Genomic DNA, 26,484 nt, shown 5'->3' with positions numbered 1-26,484 from the left:
CAAGAGAAATAAGTCTAGTGTAAAATAAAAACTTGAAATACACTTGAGCAGGTCCCCTGGGTGGAGGGAGAGAGAATGAGCAAACCCTCTCGTCTCAAGCACGGCTCACCAGCAACAGCGCCTGACGACGGATTGAACGGAGACTGTCAGTATACGTCCCAAATGGCACCCTTTTTGCCTATGTAGTGCACTACTTTTGACCAGGGGTCATAGGCTTCTGATCAAAATTAGGGCACTATGTAGGGAATAGGGTGCCATTTGGGACACAACGAGGGTAAAGTATGAGATGAGCTATGATGTAATGTGCCTGTCTTTGTTATTGTGCATATATTATACATATTATATCAATATTTTTTGATTTATGCATGCGTGTGTGTATACCAGTGGAGGCTGTTGCGGGCAGGTCGGCTCATAATAATGGCTGGAATGGAGTCAATGGAATGGTATCAAACCTGGTTTCCATGTGGTTGATCCCATTCCATTGACTCCATTCCAGCCATTACTATGAGCCATCTTCCCCTCAGCAGCCTCCACTGGAGTATAGATGATGTTATGTATTATAGCTGACGCCTGTACCATGTTTGGCCATGATTGTTTTCTCAAAACTCAATGTGAGTGGTCCACAATATAGATATTTTATATTACTGTATCATGGTGGAGTAACACTTAAATACACTGTTCTAACTCTACGGCAATGTTATCTTCTTCCACAGGGGTGTGGCTTCAAGCACTGGAAAAGGGAGAAGGGGAGACGAGCAGAGCACCCAGTCAGAACAACTGATCTGGTCCATTTTACCTCGCCTTATCTAATGACATCACTGATGCTCATGGAGCTGGGTGTCCATGTGTAAAGTATGATTCAGTTCCAAATCACTTTGGTGTTGAGGTGAAGAATTATCAACTGACTGACTCACACTTAAAACTTGCCATTACCCTGGTCCCAGATCAGTTTGTGCGTGCTAATTCTGTGGTCATATACCAAACGTGATAATGACCGTAGGAACTGGCACCAGACTGCCATGTACTCACCTTACGGCAGCATTCTTAGACTATATCTGTACAGAATCTTGAGACATTGTTAGCCACGTACCAATGAAGAAGCGAATCACTACATGGCCCGCTGCTGTTCTCGTCTTTTCCATTATCTGGGCATTGAAGTGTTTGGTCTGCATCCCAAATGGCACCCGAGTCACGATTTAGTGCACTACTTTTGACCTGGGTGCCATTCGGGATACAGCCACGGACTTCATTAGAACTTTGAGAGCAATCCCTGTGGACCTCCACTGCTAGCCCTTAGCTTCAGCCGCTAAAGCTAAGGAAATGGTAATTACCTTCTCATCCGTGTTTAGTATTCATGGGCCACATCGCACATTCTTGGCATCCGTGTCTCTCCCGGTCTCTGTCTCTCCACTGAACCCTCACTTACCTGCTCTGCCTGAGCAATATAGAAGTTAGTACAGCTCTTTCTTCCCCCAAGCACATGACATTCTAGAAGTACATGACATTCTAGAAGCACAGAACTTTCTAGAAGAACATAACATTCTAGATACACAGAACGTCTAGAAGAACATAACATTGTAGATACACACAACATTCTAGAAGCACACAACATTCTAGAAGCACACAACGTTCTAGAAGCACACAACGTTCTAGAAGCACACAACGTTCTAGAAGCACACAACATTCTAGAAGCACATAACATTGTAGATACACAGAACGTTCTAGAAGCACACAACATTCTAGAAGCACACAACGTTCTAGAAGAACACAACGTTCTAGAAGCACACAACGTTCTAGAAGGACATAACATTCTAGAAGCACAGAACGTCTAGAAGCACAGAACGTCTAGAAGCACATAACATTGTAGATACACAGAACGTTCTAGAAGCACAGAACGTTCTAGAAGCACAGAACGTTCTAGATACACAGAGCATTCTTGAAGCACATAACATTATAGATACACAGAATGTTCTAGGTACACAGAACATTCTAGAGGCACCTTTTATCTGCATGGCTGTCCCAATTATCTCCCCTTCCTCCCAAAGTGTGCACTTGTTTCAGATTTGTAAGAAGCAGTGAATGAGTATACACTTCAGGACACATTAGATGTTATCAGGACGCACCCTCTCAATAGCTCAAGCCATTTCCCTTCCACAAGGCCTGGGACGTGTCTCAATAGTCTAACATCACTTTTCTTTTCCTCCAGTGATCTGACGGGACATGACAGGTGAAAGCCCCATGGTGGAAATCCATCTGTCCAGTCCTTTCACCTATCAGTGGCATGAAGGAAACAAGAAGGCCATTTAATCTCCTATGTGTCATCCTCTGAGCACTTTTTAATTATCTGGTTGACAACATAATTTATCAGCGAAGACAACAGCCTCGGAAAATACACACAACACACTGTAATAACGCGTGGGAGATCAATTAATGCTATTGTCCCATTAATTCAATAGATTGTCTGTTCAGTGCTCTAGCTCAGAGAGCTGAAAGACAGTGGCTTCGTCCCAAATGGCATCCTATTCCCTTTATAGTGCACTACTTTCAACCAGGACCAATAGGACTCAAGGCCTCTGGTCATAAGTAGTGCACATTCTAAGGAATAGGGTGCCATTTCAGACGCAAACAGTGGCAACAGTTCAGGGGGGATGGCAGTGAGGAGGAGCCGAAGCAGGAACATCAAGATAGCTCTAAAAGAAGAAATAGAGACTGTCGCCTCAAATCCTACGCTTGCTGTGTCAAGGCCCTGTTGCATTGTGGATGGGGTTTGGGGACAAAGTCACAGTTCTGTTTTCGTTCTAGCGTCCTTTGGGCAACAAGTAGCTCAAGTCCCAATTGGCTAAAACACATAGTTAGCAGCTAGAGCAAGAAATCAGGGTAGAAAGTAAATAAGAAAAATGTATGAACCAGTGTGTGTGTAACTATCTCTGTCTGTCTGTCTGTCTGTCTGTCTGTCTGTCTGTCTGTCTGTCTGTCTGTCTGTCTGTCTGTCTGTCTGTCTGTCTGTCTGTCTGTCTGTCTGTCTGTCTGTCTCTGTCTGTCTGTCTGTCTGTCTGTCTGTCTGTCTGTCTGTCTTGTCTGTCTGTCTGCCTGTCTGTCTGTCTGCATTTCTGTCTTTCTACCTACCTACCTGTCTATCTATCTGCCTGCCTGCCTATCTGTCTGTCTGCATGTCTGTCTTTCTACCTACCTACCTGTCTATCTGCCTGTCTTGTCTGTCTACCTGTCTGACTGCCTGTGTTTCTGCCTGACTGCCTACCTGCCTGTCTGCATACCTGTGTGTCTACCTGCCTGCCTGTCTGTCTGCCTGTCTGTCCATCAGTCTGTCTACTTACCTGTCTTTCCTCAGCCACGAAATGTCACCCACTCTCCAACACAGCCTGTGTCAATAGAAAAACAAGGTGACTGGCTCCTCAACTCTGATATCAACAGGCTGTCCTACTACAAAGCTCTGTACCTGGCTTCAATTCATCTGCACCATGCACCTGCTCCTCAGACGCCAGTCCAAGGTCTGATCAGGGTTTTAACGCTGCATCTGCAAGTCCCTCAAACTCATACCTCACTGTTAAAGAGAACACGTTCTCAGTCAACCTACCTGCTAAAATAAGGGGAAATAAATAATTAATAGGCACACATCAAAAGAGTCATTCAAGATCAAGTCCATCTCTGTTAACCTTCCCCCCAGTCTGGTTTATTGACCTTTACAAACACATAGACTGGTCCTGATGTTGTTGTCACCTACTGGCGCTAAAGGGTTAAAAAGCAGAGCAGAGCCTCCTGGGGCTGTTTTATTACAGCCTGTGTCTGTGTCTCAGTGAGCAGGAACGCCGCATGTTGACAGTTACTGTCAGCTCCAGTCATAAAACATCTGGGCCCCAGACACCACGCTCAGATACACAGGCTTCTGGTGGCTGGGGCTCTGCATCTGTCTCAACAAAAGACGTGTGTGCGTGACTGCGTGTGTGGTGCGTGTGTGTGTGTCTGCTTGTGTGTGTGGTGCGTGTGTGTGTGTAAGTGTGTGGTGTGTGTGTGTGTGTGTGTGTGTGTGTGTGTGTGTGTGTGTGTGTGTGTGTGTGTGTGTGTGTGTGAGTGTGTGTAAACGTGTGTAAGTGTGTGTAAACGTGTGTGTGTGTGTGTGTGAGTGTGTGTAAGTGTGTGTAAACGTGTGTGTGTGTGTGTGTGTGTGTGTGTGTGTGTGTGTGTCAGACAGAGGAATGGTGAAACACTGGTGATGGACACACAGAGGAATGGTGAAACACTGGGCTAGATGGAGTTTCAGAGAGCAGCCGACTCATTCAGTTATGATCATAAAACATGGCATGCAAGCTGATCAAGTAATAAAGTGTTATTAACTTAACTTACTTTCAGTGTGTGTGTGTGTGTGTGTGTGTGTGTGTGTGTGTCACGGTGACACAGTGCCAATAAAGTTACCCACTGCTATGACCCAACCAAAGGGCTGTCAGTGAGTAGAGGAGGATGTGGTCAGTGCAATAGTCATATTCCAAGAAACAGTGGGACTTTGTGGTTGATTACATTAGAAAGCAGTTAACAGACTATCATCCGGACAGGAATACAATGTGATGACGTTAACTGAGGCTGAACTTATGTGTGTGGAACATTGTTCTAGTGGGGTGTGTTGCTGCACCAAGCTCTCACAGTCGCATGTCAAAATTAGACGTCCATCCATGTTTCTCAAACCTCAAATTTCAAAGTTATTCCAAACGTCAAGTGTTTAAGGTTAAGATAAGGCATTTACTCAGAAAGTTTCATGTTAGGGCTAAGTTTAGGAATTTAAAGGAAAGATCCACCCAAAACCACTCATTCCTATAATTTACAGAGTAACACTAATAACATTAATAACACTAATATGTGAGATCAATATGCGGTAAAAATCACCTAAACAAACTGCACTATCAATTTAGTCCATAATCTCACCATGTTCGTCCTGCAGATCAATGTTCCTCACAGTGGAGTCTGACATTCACAACAGCACCATGCACCCTGGACTGAAGAGGCAGACAAATAGAAGAACTGTGTTAGACCTTCTGTTAAATGACACATTTCTCAAGGTAGGAATATTGCAAAAATATGATGAATGGCTCATTGGAGAAAAGACAACCTCCCGCGTTATGACAAGGCCAGTGTTGAAATGTGACATGAATGACAGATGTTTTTTGCAATCTAAAAGTCTTCCTCCTATGAACTTCCAGTGCAGAGCAGCGTTATCACGGTGCTACGTTGCTTGAACAGCTCAGATACACATGAAAAGACCCGGGGAATCGATAGAAAATCGCTCAGAGATGCACAAAAACAATATAACATTCAAAATGGGTCACTCTGTACTTTAACTCTGAATTCTTAAGGTTAGGTATTAACTCCGAATGGTTAAGGTAAGGGTTAAGGTTTGGGATAGGCTTAAAACAAAAATATCAAAAACAACCTGCTATCGCTGGATTCAAACATGCAACCTTTTGGACCAGAGGTAGATGCTTACCGCCATCCCCGTCCACAACGACCTCGCAAAACCAAAACCTACTTGAAGGTAGCAGCGCTCACTGTTGCCCCTAGTGGCTGGTTTCCACATCATCTCCCAACGTCCTCAGACATGGAATAACGTCAAAAACTGACTTGTAACACGGGTGACCTGGCTGGTGTTACTGGGTAGAGAGGAACACTGTTCCAGTGAGGTGTGTGTTAGGGTGGGTGACCTGGCTGGTGTTACTAGGGAGAGAGGAACACTGTTCCAGTGAGGTGTGTGTTAGGGTGGGTGACCTGGCTGGTGTTACTGGGGAGAGAGGAACACTGTTCCAGTGAGGTGTGTGTTAGGGTGGGTGACCTGGTTGGTGTTACCGGGTAGAGAGGAACACTGTTCCAGTGAGGTGTGTGTTAGGGTGGGTGACCTGGCTGGTGTTACTGGGGAGAGAGGAACACTGTTCCAGTGAGGTGTGTGTTAGGGTGGGTGACCTGGCTGGTGTTACTGGGGAGAGAGGAACACTGTTCCAGTGAGGTGTGTGTTAGGGTGGGTGACCTGGCTGGTGTTACTGGGGAGAGAGGAACACTGTTCCAGTGAGGTGTGTGTTAGGGTGGGTGACCTGGCTGGTGTTACTGGGGAGAGAGGAACACTGTTCCAGTGAGGTGTGTGTTAGGGTGGGTGACCTGGCTGGTGTTACTGGGGAGAGAGGAACACTGTTCCAGTGAGGTGTGTGTTAGGGTGGGTGACCTGGCTGGTGTTACTGGGGAGAGAGGAACACTGTTCCAGTGAGGTGTGTGTTAGGGTGGGTGACCTGGCTGGTGTTACTGGGGAGAGAGGAACACTGTTCCAGTGAGGTGTGTGTTAGGGTGGGTGACCTGGCTGGTGTTACTGGGGAGAGAGGAACACTGTTCCAGTGAGGTGTGTGTTAGGGTGGGTGACCTGGCTGGTGTTACTGGGGAGAGAGGAACACTGTTCCAGTGAGGTGTGTGTTAGGGTGGGTGACCTGGCTGGTGTTACTGGGGAGAGAGGAACACTGTTCCAGTGAGGTGTGTGTTAGGGTGGGTGACCTGGCTGGTGTTACTGGGGAGAGAGGAACACTGTTCCAGTGAGGTGTGTGTTAGGGTGGGTGACCTGGCTGGTGTTACTGGGGAGAGAGGAACACTGTTCCAGTGAGGTGTGTGTTAGGGTGGGTGACCTGGCTGGTGTTACTGGGGAGAGAGGAACACTGTTCCAGTGAGGTGTGTGTTAGGGTGGGTGACCTGGCTGGTGTTACCGGGTAGAGAGGAACACTGTTCCAGTGAGGTGTGTGTTAGGGTGGGTGACCTGGCTGGTGTTACTGGGGAGAGAGGAACACTGTTCCAGTGAGGTGTGTGTTAGGGTGGGTGACCTGGCTGGTGTTACTGGGGAGAGAGGAACACTGTTCCAGTGAGGTGTGTGTTAGGGTGGGTGACCTGGCTGGTGTTACTGGGGAGAGAGGAACACTGTTCCAGTGAGGTGTGTGTTAGGGTGGGTGACCTGGCTGGTGTTACTGGGGAGAGAGGAACACTGTTCCAGTGAGGTGTGTGTTAGGTTGGGTGACCTGGCTGGTGTTACTGGGTAGAGAGGAACACTGTTCCAGTGAGGTGTGTGTTAGGGTTACTGGATCATCATGGAGAAACAGGAGATGACAGGAACAGTAAAGAGCTCTGATGTCACTGGGAGAGGAAGGGACAACTTGATACAGGGTGATACTGCATGACATTGCATAAACACACACAAACACACTAACATGTGCGAGCAATATAGTGATATATAATGATAAAAGTATACACACACATACAGAAGAAGTGTACACACACACAGACACACACATACACTCTCCACTCTCCACTCTCCCTCTCTCCCTCTCACACACACACACACACACACACACACACACACACACACACACACACACATTAGACACAGCCTTAGCAGTAGGCCAAGCCCCTAGACCCGCCACACCCCTTAGTGTCCACCATCTGCCCTGATCCCAGTGATAAGCGTGAGAGTGTCTCTCTCCAATGTTGACTTTCCATTTCCCTCCCATGATAACACCCCTCTCTATCACTGACCTCACCCCGTCCTCCCCCTCCATTCCACAAGACAGACAGACACAGTACAGACGGCTGCCCAGGTTTTCCTTCTGTCCCACCAGACTAGACTGCATTCCAAAGGGCACCCTGTTCCCTATGGGCCCTGGTCCCTATGGTCCCTGGTCCCTAGGGGCCCTGGTCAAAATGCCGTTATGTCGTCTCATGGACACTGGAACATTTGAGTCACAAGCTCATTTGATTTGATGGTGTTCCTTTATAATTTTTCACTAAAGTGAATTATAGATTTGTACGATGCTTCATCTGACTGTGATATGAATTCTTACTGGTATAGATCTTTATGTACATTACGGGATCCCCCTATGTAAGATACAGCGACTGAATTAAAATGGTCTTTCGCGCCCAGAAGAAAGAGCTGTGTTGGCCTCGGGCGTGTAGAGAATCCTATCTATGATTTATCAAGCTGCACTCATGTGACATTTCAAACTGAGAATTGATATCAGACCTTGTCTTTACCCCCAGGTCATTTCCTCAAAGTAGTCAGCAAATGCTTCTCTCAGATATGCTTTTCCTCTCTGGTCCACTCAAAGGTTGCGTCCCAAATGGCACCCTTTTCCTTATTTAGTGCACTACTTTTGACCAGGGCCCATGGTGCTCAAGTAAAACGTAGTGCACTATATAGGGAACAGGGTGCCATTTGGGACGCAAACAAAGACGAGCCCCCATCCACAAAGCAAACACGTACTCCTGGTTAACATGATGCCACAGACAGCTGCAGGACAAATACAATCTGCACACACACACACACACACACACACACACACACACACACACACACACACACACACACACACACACACACATACACTTAAGCAAGCCACACACATACACACACGTACCACAACCTCTAATATTTACAGAGCCAATGACCAGAGGCTGGTAGGCCATGAGTGAGGGTTCAAATTAAAGTCTTAATTTCCTAATTACCAGGTCAGCGGGGTAGGAAGTGGATCTTATAGATGTGGCGGCCATGTTTTTGTTCTCTAATGCAATTGGTAGAGCTGACATGCGCCCCGCCATGACAGCTGCCCGCTAATCAGAGGACGTCACATGTTCCCTGCTCTTCCTGTACATGTTAAAGCACTTCAGAGAAAGGGTTGGTCTGTGTCCTGGGGGATGGCACACTGTCAAAGCTGGAGTGGATGAGACTGGTTAACAGCCGAGAGAGACAGACAGAGAGACCGACAAAGAGAGACAGAGAGAGACAGAGACACAGAGAGCGAGAGGGAGAGAGAAACAGAGACAGAGAGACAGACAGAGAGACAGACAGAGAGACAGACAGAGAGACCGACAGAGAGAGACAGAGACAGAGAGCGAGAGGGAGAGAGAAACAGAGACAGAGAGAGACAGAGAGAGACAGAGACACAGAGAGAGAGAGAGGGAGAGAGAAACAGAGACAGAGAGACAGGCCATGTGCAGCTCATCTGATTGACCCTACATCCCCCGGCAGAGCAAAGGTCACGTTCATTAGGAACTAAATGGGAGGAATAGTTTAAAATGGAAGAGCATTGTCCAATAAGAATTTCTATTTCCATTTTCGTTTGACAAATGCTTTTGCTCTGTTTGCATTGCTTTCAAGACCTATGCTTATAAATCTTTGGATGGTGAGTAAATGGAAAACACATTAATAAATCTAAAATGAAATGACAGTACCACTAAGGTTTGAATACAGGCTTTTCCAACAGTGTGGGAGATATGGACTTTATGTAGATAAAACATGTGCTTATTATGCCTCATTCATTTCCATGTATGTCTCCCTCCCAGCCTCTCTCCTTCCCTCTCTCTCTCTCTCCCTCCCTCTCAGCCTCCCTCCTTCCCTCTCTCTCTCTCCCTCCCTCCATCCTAGCCTCCCTACTTCCCTCCCTCTCCCTCTCAGCCTTCCTACTTCCCTCTCTCTCTCTCTCTCTCTCTCTCTCCCTCCCTCCCAACCTCCCTCCTCCTTCCCTCCCTCTCTCCCTCCCAGCCTCCTGCCTTCCCTCTCCCTCCCTCCCTCCACATGGGTATTCTCTCCCTCCAGGAGAAACTCTAGCCACCCTGTGTGCTGCTGCCTGACAGCGCTCTGTCAAATCTAGCCCTGTCTTCTTTCTCTTAGTTTCCATAGAAACGCCCAGTTGTGGAAAAGTACAAGTGAACGGATAGCATGAAAAGAGCAGTACGAAGAAGACAAACACGGGCAACAATAATTAGTTCGGGCTGTGCACGCCGCGATGCGAGATCTGCCAAAAACGCCAGGTGGAGGAAGGTTCTGGGGTGGTTTCACTTTACAGTGAAATGTTGTTGCGCTTTCGGACAGACTGTAACCAATGGACTATTTTGACCTTCTAGATTCAGTGATATTTTATTTAACATGGAGTACAGCTATGAAATGACATGGTCAGTTATGTCAGGGTTTTGTCTCATTCTTCATCTCAAAGACTTGGGAAAGACGGCTAAAAAAACAGTCCATGAGTTTACGATGTTACTATATGACTGTATTTAGGGCATCTTCAGAAGTCGGGAGGCACTAGGGACATAATCATTAATAATGAATTTCAAGGCCCTATTTCAAAGCGTCCTGGAGAATTCTGATCAGACATTCACAGTGTTTATCCACCGCTGCCCAACTCGGAGGGATACAGGAGGCTGAATGGAGCACCGAGCGGTAGAGAGATACCTCTCTGTGATTAACTGGTTTGGTCTGGCCCTCAGCGGCCCTCTGGAGCTCTGCTCGCAAATCTTCGGTGGTGCCTCGCTTGAGTGGCCGTGGCGGCAGGTGACGAAAAGCACTGTGAGGTGTGTGAGAGGCTGATTACGTGCTCCCTGGTTTCTCTGAGCGAGAGAGAGAGAGAGAGAGGCACATAGGGAGACTAAATGCTCCCACCCAGGGACATGGTGACATTGAGAGGATCTCTCTCTCTCTTCCTCTCTCTTCCTCTCTCTTACTCTGGCATATCCCTCTCTCCCTATTCTCTTATTTACTTTCTCTCCCTCTTGTTTGCTCACCCCCACTCATCCCAAAGCGCCATCTCTCCATCTCTTTCCCTTTTCACCCTCCCTCTCTGTCTCTCTCCCCCTCTCCCTCCTCCTCCCTCTCTCTGTGTCCCCAACCGGCAGGCTCACTCTGGGTATCACATGGGCAGCCATCAGCACTCTGAAGTGCCACACACATTTTCCCAAAGCGGTGTGAATGAGATCATTGTCCTTCACCCCAATGCTGCAAGCGGAAGAAGACAGGAGGGTATGGGAAGGGTTGAGGGAAGAAGACAGGAAGGGATGGGAGGGGTCGAGAGAAGAAGACAGGAGGGTATGGGAGGGGTCGAGAGAAGAAGACAGGAGAGTATGGGAGGGGTTGAGAGAAGAAGACAGGAGGGTATGGGAGGGGTTGAGGGAAGAAGACAGGAAGGGATGGGAGGGGTTGAGAGAAGAAGACAGGAGAGTATGGGAGGGGTTGAGAGAAGAAGACAGGAGGGTATGGGAGGGGTTGAGAGAAGAAGCTAGAGGGGATGGGAGGGGTTGAGAGAAGAAGCTAGAGGGGATGGAAGGGGTCGAGAGAAGAAGACAGGAGGGTATGGGAGGGGTTGAGAGAAGAAGACAGGAGGGTATGGGAAGGGTTGAGAGAAGAAGCTAGAGGGGATGGGAGGGGTTGAGAGAAGAAGCTAGAGGGGATGGGAGGGGTTGAGAGAAGAAGCTAGAGGGGATGGGAGGGGTTGAGAGAAGAAGACAGGAGGGATGGGAGGGGTTGAGAGAAGAAGCTAGAGGGGATGGGAGGGGTTGAGAGAAGAAGACAGAAGAGAATGGGAGGGGTTGAGAGAAGAAGCTAGAGGAGATGGGAACGGTTGAGAGAAGAAAACAGAAGGGGATGGGAGGGGTTGAGAGAAGAAGACAGGAGAGGGTGGGAGGGGTCGAGAGAAGAAGACAGAAGGGGATGGGAGGGGTTGAGAGAAGAAGACAGGAGGAGATGGGAGGGGTTGAGAGAAGACAGGAGGGTGTGGGAGGGGTCGAGAGAAGAAGACAGAAGGGGATGGGAGGGGATGAGAGAATAGAACCGAGAGGAGGAGAGGGGTGCGGAGATGAGAGAAGATGAGTGAAACAAGGGAGTAGAGGACAAATGAGAGGAGAAGGGGAGGACAGAGGGAAAGAGAAGATAGGAAGGAAGGGATCGACAAAGAAGAGAGGAGAAGGGAGGGAGGAAGAAGAGAGGAAGGAAGGGCACCCTGTTCACTACCTCCTGGCCACTGTTTAGAGCCCTGCTAATAGCAGACTGAATGTATCTCTATGAGGGAGGCTTGGCCTCCGTCCCAAATGGCACCCTATTGTCCCTATCTAGTGCATTACATAGGGAATAGGGTGCCAGTTTGTACAGCTGGTCCTCATGATAAGGTTTGGTGGTGGAGGCTGGAGCCATGGCCCCTCATTAACAATGAGCAGTCTTATAATCTCCCAGGATTCAGTCTGCCACTGCTGTTACGAGGGGACAAATACTCTTCCCTTGTCCCTTTGATGAAGTTTCACCCCCACTTCCCACCCACTTCCTCTAGGCCTAAATACAGTGTGGGGGGGGGGGGGGGGACATGTAACCATGTTGAGACTTTGAAACTCTGCCACATGGACAGGTAACTGTAGCAATGTGTGTTTGAGAGGCAGACTGACAAGGACAACTAGAGAAAAACAAGGACAACTAGAGAAAACAAGGACAACTAGAGAGAAACAAGGACAACTAGAGAAAAACAAGGACAACTAGAGAAAAACAAGGACAACTAGAGAGATACATGGACAACTAGAGAAAAACAAGGACAACTAGAGAGAAACAAGGACAACTAGAGAGAAAAACAAGGACAACTAGAGAGAAACAAGGACAACTAGAGAGAAACAATGACAACTAGAGAGAAACAAGGACAACTAGAGAGAAACAAGGACAACTAGAGAGAAAAACAAGGACAACTAGAGAAAAACAAGGACAACTAGAGAAAAACAAGGACAATTAGAGAGAAACAAGGACAACTAGAGAGAAAAACAAGGACAACTAGAGAAAAACAAGGACAACTAGAGAGAAACAAGGACAACTAGAGAGAAAAACAAGGACAACTAGAGAGAAACAAGGACAACTAGAGAGAAAAACAAGGACAACTAGAGAGAAAAACAAGGACAACTAGAGAGAAAAACAAGGACAACTAGAGAAAAAACCAAGGACAACTAGAGGAAAACAAGGACAACTAGAGAGAAAAACAAGGACAACTAGAGAAAAACAAGGACAACTAGAGAAAAACAAGGACAACTAGAGAGATAAATGGACAACTAGAGAAAAACAAGGACAACTAGAGAGAAATAAGGACAACTAGAGAGAAACAAGGACAGCTAGAGAGAAAAACAAGGACAACTAGAGAGAAACAAGGACAACTAGAGAGAAACAAGGACAACTAGAGAGAAACAAGGACAACTAGAGAGAAAAACAAGGACAACTAGAGAAAAACAAGGACAACTAGAGAAAAACAAGGACAATTCGAGAGAAACAAGGACAACTAGAGAGAAAAACAAGGACAACTAGAGAAAAACAAGGACAACTAGAGAGAAACAAGGACAACTAGAGAGAAAAACAAGGACAACTAGAGAGAAACAAGGACAACTAGAGAGAAAAACAAGGACAACTAGAGAGAAAAACAAGGACAACTAGAGAGAAAAACAAGGACAACTAGAGAAAAACAAGGACAACTAGAGAGAAAAACAAGGACAACTAGAGAAAAAAACAAGGACAACTAGAGAAAAACAAGGACAACTAGAGAGAAAAACAAGGACAACTAGAGAAAAACAAGGACAACTAGAGAGAAAAACAAGGACAACTAGAGAGAAACAAGGACAACTAGAGAAAAACAAGGACAACTAGAGAAAAACAAGGACAATTCGAGAGAAACAAGGACAACTAGAGAGAAAAACAAGGACAACTAGAGAAAAACAAGGACAACTAGAGAGAAACAAGGACAACTAGAGAGAAAAACAAGGACAACTAGAGAAAAACAAGGACAACTAGAGAGAAACAAGGACAACTATAGAGAAAAACAAGGACAACTAGAGAAAAACAAGGACAACTAGAGAGAAAAACAAGGACAACTAGAGAGAAACAAGGACAACTAGAGAGATACAAGGACAACTAGAGAGATACAAGGACAACTAGAGAGAAACAAGGACAACTAGAGAGAAACAAGGACAACTAGAGAGATACAAGGACAACTAGAGAGAAACAAGGACAACTAGAGAGAAACAAGGACAACTATAGAGATACAAGGACAACTAGAGAGAGAAACACAAACACTTGTGTGTGAACAAGTAAACAAAAGCTAATTTATGTTTTCATTTATTTTTACAATATAGTCAATTTTGACATTGCAGCTGTCCTTTCCAAGGGGAAATTGCTCAGTTCTGCCTTCAGGACAAGACAACCTGCATTCACGCTAGGCTAGCTACTAGCATCCCCGCTGGGCTAGCTACAATCAACATTATCTCCCACCCTATCACATACAGAGCTATATCAAACATGGCTAGCGCCGCTAACCTTCTGTGCTGAGCCTCCGTTTATGACAAGCCTTCTGTGCTGTGCCTCCGTTTATGACAAGCCTTCTGTGCTGTGCCTCCGTTTATGACAAGCCTTCATTGTTCCCAAATGAGAGCTTATCAGATGACCGACAAAAAAGCCACATGACTCCTGTTGGTTTCTGGTTTGTGTCAATGTTTCTTACTGTTACCGACTTAGCACGCCAAATAACATTAGTACTCTACTTCCTCCTGATGGCATGCCTTAGCAACAATCGCTTTTAAGTCCCAGAACTAACCAATATCCACCCATAAATAAAACAGTAATAACACTTCTTGGTATTTTTCACAAATGAAGCAGACAACAACAAAGCAAGAGGGACCAGAAAGCATTGCTTCAGGCTGTCCTCTGTCCACTAAGTGTTACCCTGAATACAGGACACAATGTCATTGGGAGGGACGTATTACTCATTCCGCTATCATACACTCATAATGTATCTGTATACACTGACAAACCACAGAATTACTGTTGCATCCGCTCCTGTGCTGAGTCATAGCAGCCTAATGTTTATAGACTGTTCATTCAAATTCCTGTCCTGTGGCTCAAAAGTTGTAACACTGATTAGGGTCGATTATCTTGGGGGTCTGCAAAAGGAGAAAGCGATGATGCAGGAAAAGCAGGGCGGATTTAGCAGCAATGGGGTAGGATTACTTCCCAGCAAATACAGTATCTGGTATTGTTCAAGGTCGAAGTTCATATATTGTCGCCGAATGTTATGAACCGTAGTTGCTAATCACAATACATGCACTGACTGTACTGGAGGTTGGTTTCGTGGTCAACACAGCCAAGCTACACCACAGGAGGTTAGTGGCACCTTATTGGGGAGGATGGGCTCGTGGTAATGGCTGGAGCGGAATCGATGGAATGGCGTCAAATACATAAAACATGGTTTCCAAGGGTTTGATGCCATTCCATTCGCTTTGTTCCAGCCATTATTATGAGCCCTCCTCCCCTCAGCAGCCTCCTGTGGGCTTCACATGCCCAAAGGCGGGGTTCGAATCCCCTATGTGCCAGTTTACAACTGTCTCCCCTACCTGACCACCTGTCCTCATTTCTGATCTGTCTAATAAAACCAAAAATACATTTGCATACTGATAGATAGGGTTGCACAATTCTGGTAAATTCCCCAACGTTTCCAGGTTTTCCAGAAATCCTGGTTGGAGGATTTCCTTCTTATTTCCTCAAGGTCATTTTTCTCTCACAACCAGAAGCTGAGAGATGTGGAGGTGTATTTCCCAAGATGTTTAGGCCTACAGAGATGGGAGAGTCAATCATCTGAGAATCTGTTGATGTGGAGAACCAGTCAAGCCTGGCCTGACTGCTGTCCGCACTGTCAGTAGCAACACTATGAGTTATAGCAGCTATCTCTGTCATGAGAATTGTCAATCCCAATGACAATAACTGACAATCAATAGCTCTGACCAATCCCCGAGGTTTGTAAGACCATGGGTTTAATAATAATTAGTCAAAGACTCAGCTTATGCAAAAAGATAGTACAGTTTATTCATGAGAACGTTCTGAAGTTCATTACACAAAGACATCCATTTTATAGCTGCGCAAATACTTCCACACAAACAGTAGAAATCCTACCATAGGGAACCTTCTGTCTGTCTATGATGTTGATGATGTATTTCCATCATACCAAAAGACGGAACAATGAAGCATTGAGGTGCAAAACACGAGAGGTTTTTTGAAAGGCAGTCGTGAATAAACAATCTAGTTCATGCAGTTCCTGCTTCCACCACAGACACAATTTTTCCCGCAAAGTGCACAAATTTCCATATACACGCCATTGAGAGGACACAGTCATTACTCGGTCAGTGGGTGTGCTTGATAGATGTGATTTTACCACATGAATTCACAGGTGCGCTGGATTACTCTGCCGTCCCTTGCAGGTTTTCAAGTGGTTTATTAAAGCCCTCCGAAGGCTTAAATGTCAAGGATCATTTAATTGGGTATACATCCAAAATTGCACCTTATTCCCTATGTAGTACACTACTTTTGACCCTATGGGCCCTGGTCAAAAGTAGTGCACTAATAATGCTAAATTCCTGTATTTTTTCAGTTGTGACACAACCTGGGTAAGTTTAGTGTCTTTAATTACAGTGTGACTCTCCCGGCTTTAGGATGGAACAACTATTTATAATTTAAGTTTTCAAATGTCAGCCGTGCCGAGTTATAGGGTTTGTCCCAAATAGCACCCTATTCCCTATGTAGTGCACTACTTTTGAACAGGGCCCACTAAAGATTCTGGGTTCGAGTCCAGGCTCTGTCGCAGCCGGCCACAGCCGGGAGACCCGTGGGCGGCATTTGGCCAGCAGGGATGTCCTTGTCCCATCACGCACTAGCCACTTCAATGGCGGCACAGTGCATGCTGACATGGTGTACAGTGTTTCCTCCGACACATTGGTATAGCTGGCTTCCGGGCTAAGTGGGCATTGTGTCAAGAAGCAGTGCGGCTTGGTTGTGTTTCGGAGGATGCACAGCTCTCGACCTTCGCCTCTCCTGAGTCCGTATGGGAGTTGCAGCGATGAGACAAGACTGTAACTACCAATTTGGATACCAAAAAATTGGGGGTAAAATAAATATTCTAAAAATATATATATATATCTAATAGCTAAATGATCCATAGTATGACCATCATAAAACAACTCCATATGTTAGCATAGTAAGCCCTCCCCCAACAGCTTAGACCCCTAGAGGTTAAAGGAAAATCCCACCCCAAAACTATTATTCAATTGTTGACATAATCCCAAAATGTGTTGCTTGTCAGCAATCAGGTTTTCAAGATATGTAACCTTCAAAATATAGAAATCCTCCCTGTATGATGCGTTTAGCATCATATGATGCTTCATTTTGCATCATATAACGCAAAATGCATCGTACAGGGATGATTTCTGTATTTTGAAGGTTACATATCTTGAAATTGATTGCTGACAAGCAACACATTTTGAGACTAAATCAACAATGGAATAATGAAACAAATACCAAAAGATTGTTTTTGGGGTGGAGTTTTCCTTTAACGGGGAACAGTCAGCAGTTTGATTCCAGAAGTGACACAATCTATATTCCACTGTGTTGTGAACCCTTCGAGTCCCTTTTTCCTTGAATGCAAATCGCAGCTAAAACGTTAGTTGCCAAAGCACTCAACACATCAGTGCATCATTTCCATCACAATTTGCCTTTGTGTTTCTCATTTGCTTGTTTTTAACGGATATATGGATGACAGGACAAGATAATTACAGTGTAAGGACAGCAAAAGAGGAAGTGTTTGGTTCAAAGACAGTGATTACGTCCCAAATGGCACCCTATTCCTTACACAGCGCACTACTGTTCACTAGAGCCATATGGGCCCCGGTCAAAAGCAGCACACTTTATAGGGAATAGGGTGGCATTTGGGACACAAGCTGGATCAGAGATAGGTTTGTTGGAAGCGCACTCCCAGGTGCAGCACTGACCTTGTGAGGGAAGTGAGGAGGAGGCTAAGTTTACTTTGGCAGACGAACTGAGCCACCCTACCTCTGTAATCAGAAGCAGACAGAATCCGCCAACTGCCTCCGTGTGTGTGTGTGTGTGTGTGTGTGTGTTTGTGTGTGCACTTCTCCTGATAAACCCTTATTTGTCCCCGCTTTGCTGAATCACCACTTTCCTACTTGCTGACAACAATGGAAATTTGAGGAGGAAAAAATCAAACATTGTCAGGTTTTCCTACGCGACCGTGGCTGTTGGTCTCCACAACAGCCTGGAGAGAGCACACAAATATGCCGCCGCCACACATACAGTATATTTACACTATATATACACAAATGTGTGTGGACACCTTTTCAAATTAAGGGATTCGGCTATTTCAGCCACACCGTTGCTGACAGGTGTATACAATCTCCATAGACAAACTTGGCAGAAGAATGGCCTTACTGAAGAGCTCAGTGACTTTCAACGTGGCACCGTCATTGGATGCCACCTCTCCAACAAGTCAAGTCGTCAAATTTCTGCCCTGCTGGAGCTGCGCCGGTTAACTGTAAGTGTTGTTGTGAATTGGAAACGTCTAGGAGCAACAACGGCTCAACCGCAAAGTGGTAGGTCACACAAGTTCACAGAACGAGACCACCGAGTTCTGAAGGGCAGATCGCGTAAAAATTGTCCGTCCTCAGCTGCAACATTCACTACCAAATTCCAAAATGCCTCTAGATGCAACGTCAGCACAATAACTGTTCTTTGGGAGAAGGAATAATGGTCTGGGGCTGTTTTTCATGGTTCGGGCTAGGCCCCTTAGTTCCAGTGAAGGGAAATCTTAACGCTACAGTATTCAATGGCATTCAAGACGATTCTGTGCTTCTAACTTTGTGGCAACAGTTTGGGGAAGGCCCTCTCCTCTTTCGGCAGGACAATGCCCCCGTGCACAAAGCGAGGTGCATACAGAACTGGTTTGTTGAGATCGGAGTGGAAGAACAAGACTGGCCTGCACAGAGCCCTGACCTTAACCCCATGGAACACCTTTTGGAGGAATTGGACTGTGGACTGTGAGTCAGGCCTAATCGCCCAACATCAGTACATTCAGGGGGACCAACTCCGTATTAATGCCCACAATTTTGGAATGAGATGTTCGACAAGCAGATGTCCACATATTTTGGTCACGTAGTGTATATATGTTTGCACACAACATTTGATGCTTTGTTTGGCTATGGTTTGTATCACTGGTGATACTGGCACTGTTGAGTGCAGAACATGGGGGAATACAGTATCCTGTACATCACTGTGTTTATCACCATGCATCTTACATTCTAAAGAGCTCACAGGATGGAAATGAGAGAGATGTGCAGCCCCACATCAACCACATTAGGATCTCATCTCCCATGACCTACAACATAACCTGAGCCATCTTCATTGCAGAAGGATAATAAGCTGACGAGTAGAAATTCTACTATATCCTCTTGGCTCTTTGTCTCTTATCCTGTGGAGTTTCATGGAGTTGTCAGGGCAGCGGTGTATAGTCAAGGTGACATTCCTGCCCCATAGAGATAGATAGAGGACTTTTTTAGTGCCCAAAATCCTGTTTTAGACGCAATAAAAGGGACAGATACAACGATGCGATGTCTATCTAAGTCTATGTCCTGCTCCTATTGCAGGCGTCCTGCCCTAATCAGTGAAAAGAGGCAACAGCTGAGCTGATTGACCTCCAGTGTTGCTGCTGCTGGGTGGTCTGGGAACAGGTGCCGGGTGGGTGGGGTGGGGGGGCGGGGTGACACAGGGTCAAAAGAACTCAGTTCACCCCAACATTCCTCAGGAATCCTGGGTCATGTTCATCTGGGCACATGACGGAAAAATATTTTAAAACATTTTGCAACAAATTAAAACGAGTGTTCCTTATTGGACAAGTCCAAGTAGTCCCTCACTGTTTCAGTCCTTTCTTCTGTTTGTTGACTAATAAACACAACCCTGCCTTGAGGTGGCAGAGGAGAAACATTGGCTTTTTTTAAACAAGCTTTTACTCACCCTGTTAGTTAACCCATGACATGAGATGAAGGACCAATCAATCAAATGTATATATATGGGGCAAAAAAGTATTTAGTCAGCCACCAATTGTGCAAGTTCTCCCACTTAAAAGATGAGAGAAGCCTGTAATTTTCATCATAGGTACACTTCAACTATTACAGACAAAATGAGAAAAAAAATTCCAGAAAATCACATTGTAGGATTTTTTATGAATTTATTTGCAAATTATGGTGGAAAATAAGTATTTGGTCAATAACAAAAGTTTATCTCAATACTTTGTTATATACCCTTTGTTGGCAATGACAGAGGTCAAACGTTTTCTGTAAGTCTTCACAAGATTTTCACACACTGTTGCTGGTATTTTGGCCCATTCCTCCGTGCAGATCTCCTCTAGAGCAGTGATGTTTTGGGGATGTTGCTGGGCAACACGGACTTTCAACTCCCTCCAAAGATTTTCTATGGGGTTGAGATCTGGAGACTGGCTAGGCCACTCCAGGGCCTTGAAATGCTTCTTACGAAGCCACTCCTTCGTTGCCCGGGCGGTGTGTTTGGGATCATTGTCATGCTGAAAGACCCAGCCATGTTTCATCTTCAATGTCCTTGCTGATGGAAGGAGGTTTTCACTCAAAATCTCACGATACATGGCCCCATTCATTCTTTCCTTTACACGGATCAGTCGTCCTGGTCCCTTTGCAGAAAAACAGCCCCAAAGCATGATGTTTCCACCCCCATGCTTCACAGTGGGTATGGTGTTCTTTGGATGCAACTCAGCATTCTTTGTCCTCCAAACACGACAAGTTGAGTTTTTACCAAAAAAAGTTATATTTTGGTTTCATCTGACCATATGACATTCTCCCAATCTTCTTCTGGATCATCCAAATGCTCTCTAGCAAACTTCAGACGGGCCTGGACATGTACTGGCTTAAGCAGGGGGACACGTCTGGCACTGCAGGATTTGAGTCCCTGGCGGCGTAGTGTGTTACTGATGGTAGGCTTTGTTACTTTGGTCCCAGCTTTCTGCAGGTCATTCACTAGGTCCCCCCGTGTGGTTCTGGGATTTTTGCTCACCGTTCTTGTGATAATTTTGACCCCACGGGGTGAGATCTTGCGTGGAGCCCAAGATCGAGGAAGATTATCAGTGGTCTTGTATGTCTTCCATTTCCTAATAATTGCTCCCACAGTTGATTTCTTCAAACCAAGCTGCTTACCTATTGCAGATTCAGTCTTCCCAGCCTGGTGCAGGTCTACAATTTTGTTTCTGGTGTCCTTTGACAGCTCTTTGGTCTTGGCCATAGTGGAGTTTGGAGTGTGACTGTTTGAGGTTGTGGACAGGTGTCTTTTATACTGATAACAAGTTCAAACAGGTGCCATTAATACAGGTAATGAGTGGAGGACAGAGGAGCCTCTTAAAGAAGAAGTTACAGGTCTGTGAGAGACAGAAATCTTGCTTGTTTGTAGGTGACAAAATACTTATTTTCCACCATAATTTGCAAATAAATTCATTAAAAATCCTACAATGCCAAAATCCTAAAATGTGATTTTCTGGATATTTTCAAATTTTCAAATTTTGTCTGTCATAGTTGAAGTGTACCTATGATGAAAATTACAGGCCTCTCTCATCTTTTTAAGTGGGAGAACGTGCACAATTGGTGTATATATATATATATATATATATATAAATAAAAGACCCAGAAGCACAGTGGCTAGGAACAACTCCCTCAAGGAAGAAATATTCATGGGAGCATGATCATTGCAGCCCACTGATCAATGGCTAATTGTAATTAATTGGCTGAAACTTTCCATCACCTGCATGACACAGAGTCAACTGTGTCAGAATGATTAGTTAACATTCAGGTCAATCTTCCATATAGGATGCAGTAGTTGTAGTAAAACTCACCTATATCCTCCTTTGGTCTCACCTTATTGTCCAATAGTTACTTTCTATCATTACAGCTCTATACCACTAAGGCACCTGGAATTTGTAAAGAAATTCAAGACACGTATACAATAATGCACATTACCCATCTGTACAACAATGCACATTACCCATCTGTACATCAATGCACATTACCCATCTGTACAATAATGCACATTACCCATCTGTACATTAATGCACATTACCCATCTGTACAATAATGCACATGACCCATCTGTACAATAATGCACATGACCCATCTGTACATTAATGCACATTACTCTGTACAATAATGCACATGACCCATCTGTACAATAATGCACATGACCCATCTGTACAATAATACACAGCTTGAAGACTCACTACCTCTCTCACTACTGTAAGTGGCTCTGGATAAGAGCGTCTGCTAAATGACTGGAGTAAATGTCATGTATTGATTACTGTACATATGGTATAATGGTATGTTAATGATAAATAATAGTGTAGCAACCAGAATATGTCATCCTAAACTTCCTGCTAATATGTCATTTGAATTAGCTTCTCTCCATTATATAACTGTGAGAGTTCCTGTATGGTTGAAATTCGCTTAGCAAAGTCCTTTCCTGTTTCAACACCTGTATCACCATCCACACAAAGAGAAAAGATAACGAACAAAACCCCTGAAGGTGATCTATCCCTCAGCCTCTCTAGCCACAGAGAGAGAGATAAAGAGAGAGAGATAAAGAGAGTTGCTAATCTACAGTATCTACCTTCCTTCCACCTACGCAGAGCATTTCAAAGAGCAGGGAGAAAACAAAGTCATGAACAATCTGGGTTCCATTCACTAGACTGATGAGCCGGTGTATTGTCATAACGAGCACAAGGAAATTCACAGGACAGAAATTCTACATTGTATTTTTTAGATCCACATTGGGTTTTTAGGGAATCTTGAGAAGGCTAGATTTACACTGCCAATAAGTAAATATAAAATGAGACAATATGTGTTTAATCAGTGCAAAAATGAGGAGAGCTCTTTAAAAAAACAGTGTTGGCAATAACCTACATTATCCTTACTAAGAACTAAGTACTGAGTGTACTGAAAACATCACTGCAATTATCTACATTATCCTTACTAAGAACTAAGTACTGAGTGTACTGAAAACATCACTGCAATAACCTACATTATCCTTATTAAGAACTAAGTACTGAGTGTACTGAAAACATCACTGCAATAACCTACATTATCCTTACTAAGAACTAAGTACTGAGTGTGCTGAAAACATCACTGCAATAACCTACATTATCCTTATTAAGAACTAAGTACTGAGTGTACCGAAAACATCACTGCAATAACCTACATTATCCTTACTAAGAACTAAGTACTGAGTGTACTGAAAACATCACTGCAATAACCTACATTATCCTTACTAAGAACTAAGTACTGAGTGTATTGAAAACATCACTGCAATAACCTACATTATCCTTATTAAGAACTAAGTACTGAGTGTACAGAAAACATCACTGCAGCTCATATGACAATCAATATTTATCTAGGCGCCAATCTTTGTTGGGAGTCATGTGAATGACATTCCAGACCTAACAAACCAATTAAAGTGAGGAAGAAGAGTGGGAGAGGGCAGAAGGGCTGGGGGAGGGGCTGTGTGAGAGGGGCTGGAGCTGGGTGAGAGGGGCTGGAGCTGGGTGAGAGGGAGAAGGGCTGGGGGGAGGGGCTGGAGCTGGGTGAGAGGGGCTGGAGCTGGGTGAGAGGGGCTGGAGCTGGGTGAGAGGGGAGAAGGGCTGGGGGGAGGGGCTGGAGCTGGGTGAGAGGGGCTGGAGATGGGTGAGAGGGGAGAAGGGCTGGGGGAGGGACTGGGTGAGAGGGGCTGGAGCTGGGTGAGAGGGGAGAAGGGCTGGGGGGAGGGGCTGGGTGAGAGGGGCTGGAGCTGGGTGAGAGGGGCTGGAGCTGGGTGAGAGGGGCTGGAGATGGGTGAGAGGGGAGAAGGGCTGGGTGGGAGGGGCTGGGTCAGAGGGGCTGGGGCTGGGTGGGAAGGGCGAAGGGCTTGGGGTGGGTGGATGGGGCTGGAGCTGGGTGGGAAGAGGAGCTGTGTAAGATGAAGTTGCCCCTTAACGCTGATCTTGGGTCAGTTTGGCATTTTCTCCACCAATGCTTGCGGTTAGGATTGGGGAGGCGAAGCTGATCCTAGATCTGTACCTAGATTAAACTTCACCTCTGAGCCAGAGGTAGGTGAGCCAAGTAGACAAGCAGAGCTTGGAGTCAGCCAACTGTTTGTTGCTACCCAGACTTTTTAATTTTACCCAAGCTGCCCGAGTAGGGAGGAGGGTGGTATAGAGGGGAACTGTGGAATCCCAACCAAGTGCAGTGAGAGACCAAGAGCGGCCCATCGACACTCTCTTGTCTGTCAACATGACTTTATCATCGGTGAACTCCAGCACCTGGCCCAGCCAACGGCCACAGTGCTCAGGTGGTGTCAGCACACCATCAGAGGACGCCTGTCACAACTGGAGGCCTCCAGGGTGGATGGTGGTTGTCTTACACAGTGTCCCAGCCTAGCACCTCCTTCATGGCTTGATGTGGCTTTGAGCAGTCAAGAGGGCATGCACAAGTGCCGAGTGGTGCAGTTATAGAGTCGTCTCCCTTTTTGGCAGCCCCCCCCCGCCAACATGTCATGCGGATGAGTAGAAATGGCACTGTCATCCACATTTTTCACCCCCTGTAGTATAAATGAGTTAGCTTAATCGAGAGAGGCAGGGAGACACGTGTGTTGTCGCGCCACGGATGGCAGTTTGTCTCAGTCTGAAGGCTGACGGTGAAATATTATTCTCAGAACAGCAACAGCTTCTAGATTTAGCCCAGGAAATAGGGGTGAGAAGTTCACTGGCTGTTGAAGGGTTGAGACAGGCAACACTACACACAGCTATTGAACACACATCTGCTGGTGATTTAAACGGCACATTTTCACCCCGCAAGCTGTTTCTATGCGCTACAGAGCAGGAAATCACACGAGGTGCTGTTCATTTGAAATGGAATGTATATTTCAGAAGTATGAAAATAGCTCTCACATCAAAATAAAACCCCAACTGAATAACAGTAACTTTGTAAAAAAAAAGGACCCATGTGTTAACGTGAGGACAACCCTGACACACCTGGGGTGGTGTGAGGGGGCAACTCAACAGTCAGTCTCAGCATAGCTTCCTCAGGAAAGATGGTGATGAATTTTTAGCCTAATGACTTGCTCTTGGCAAAACTGGTTGAAAATAAGTCCTTTTGACCACTTTTGCCATTGAAATGATGTATTTTCAACCAGTTTTGCTCACTAGGATACCTTTCTATCAGTTGCCACTGAAAAGGACTGCAGTTTCTAATCTGTACAGATTTAAGACTCCAAAAGAATATGCAGCGTTGACACATGTTGCTTCCTAAAGTCAAACCATATTCCATAGTTGTAATGCAAATGTAACATGGGCGCCATATCTGGCCACGAGGATAATCACAAAAAGTGAGATTTATGGAGAAATCAAACAAATAAAAGATTTGTCAACATCTCCTTCATCATTGAAGCATCCTGCCATTTTTACAGTCAACTACACTTGGGAGGAAAATGCAACTATACCGTATAAGTCTTTGGTTCAATAAAAGAATGAGGATGTGTATCATGGCCACAGATTTACAATAGGATGTGCTACTCACACCTCTAGAAATAGTAGAAGGGAAAGGAAAGGACTCTGGTACATCCTTAAAGGTGTAACACAATCAACCATCCCACCAGGATCACAACAATACTGAGGCTTATGTCCAATCATAACAAAACATTACACTGTCCTACGGAATCTCCAAGCACAGCTTTCAGTTTCAACTCCAGCAACAACCACACTGTACATTAGGCAATGACACTGTTAAGATAAAAACATATATACACAATCTAATAAATAAGAAGGGGTGGCAGAGAATCGCCCGTTAGAATACAGCTGTTTTCACTCGTGCTGTAGCAGAGGCCTAAGCTTTGTCCATCAGTGTCCATCTGTCTCAAAATAAAGAGTCTCTAATGAAAAATAGGACTGAGAAAAGACTGCTGCTGTTGTCGGGACCGAACAACAGTTAAATTATGAGATGTTTTCTGCGGGGTGTGACGCTCCTTTTGTGAGGCCGGGCAGATGCAGCCGGAGTCCATCGATCCCTCCTCTGAATGTCCAATTAACCTGCGGATACAATAAATTAGACGATCTCAGAGGTGGCAGTGCATGACACAAGGAGAAGAGGAACCTCTGTAGGCTACACCTGAACATAAATAGCTTGGCTTTCTTGAGCTGCGTTTAAACACGCAGCCCTATTCTGATCTTTTGCCCAATTAATGGAAAAGATGAGAATTGGTCTGCCTGTGTAATCGCAGCCTAATGGTTACAAAGAATGTTTAGAAGACAGTGACAGCACTGACAGTGTTTAAACCTTTACTCTAAAATTAATATAATATTAAACCATTTCATTAAATATTAGTTATTTTAGGCACAATTAAGTGCCGATGGTAACTGGACCATAATATGCCTACCAATAATAATAAATTGTAGGCTAATAATAGTGAATAATAAAACATTAAAACGTAATTAGGCAAAAAGTAAAGACCTATAATATTTGCAAGCTCTCTTTGTTGCATTGGCAAATGTAGTATATTTTTTATGTAATAGACTGTAATTGAGGAGGCTACAAGCATCTGGAACAATGCATGGTTATTTAACAGCATCAAAGCTTCCCCTGCCGACGTCGCCGTGCGTAAACCCATGTTTATGGGGTAGGTGAGCCTCATATCCTGAGCCTTGTGTCAAATATCAAACGTTGCCGGGGAATGTATATCCAAGCAATTTCCCAGCAGAGGATTTCCACTCTTAAGCGGCTAAGTAGTAATTAGTAATC

At 45.2% G+C, this 26,484-nt stretch overlaps 1 protein-coding gene across 1 annotated transcript; it reads right to left on the bottom strand.

Annotated features, from left to right (window-relative positions):
* Positions 1 to 23,165: 23,165 nt before the first annotated feature.
* Positions 23,166 to 23,642, bottom strand: LOC139404544 (uncharacterized; the record flags this gene model as incomplete). The annotated part of the gene is made up of 1 exon (XM_071147245.1): positions 23,166 to 23,642. A coding segment is annotated over one exon (477 nt), but the record flags the coding sequence as incomplete, so codon positions are not given.
* Positions 23,643 to 26,484: the final 2,842 nt, after the last annotated feature.

This window comes from Oncorhynchus clarkii, unplaced genomic scaffold (genome assembly GCF_045791955.1).
Source record: "Oncorhynchus clarkii lewisi isolate Uvic-CL-2024 unplaced genomic scaffold, UVic_Ocla_1.0 unplaced_contig_1656_pilon_pilon, whole genome shotgun sequence".
In the NCBI taxonomy this organism is placed as follows: domain Eukaryota; kingdom Metazoa; phylum Chordata; class Actinopteri; order Salmoniformes; family Salmonidae; genus Oncorhynchus; species Oncorhynchus clarkii.
This window is presented reverse-complemented; position numbering and strand designations above follow the sequence as displayed.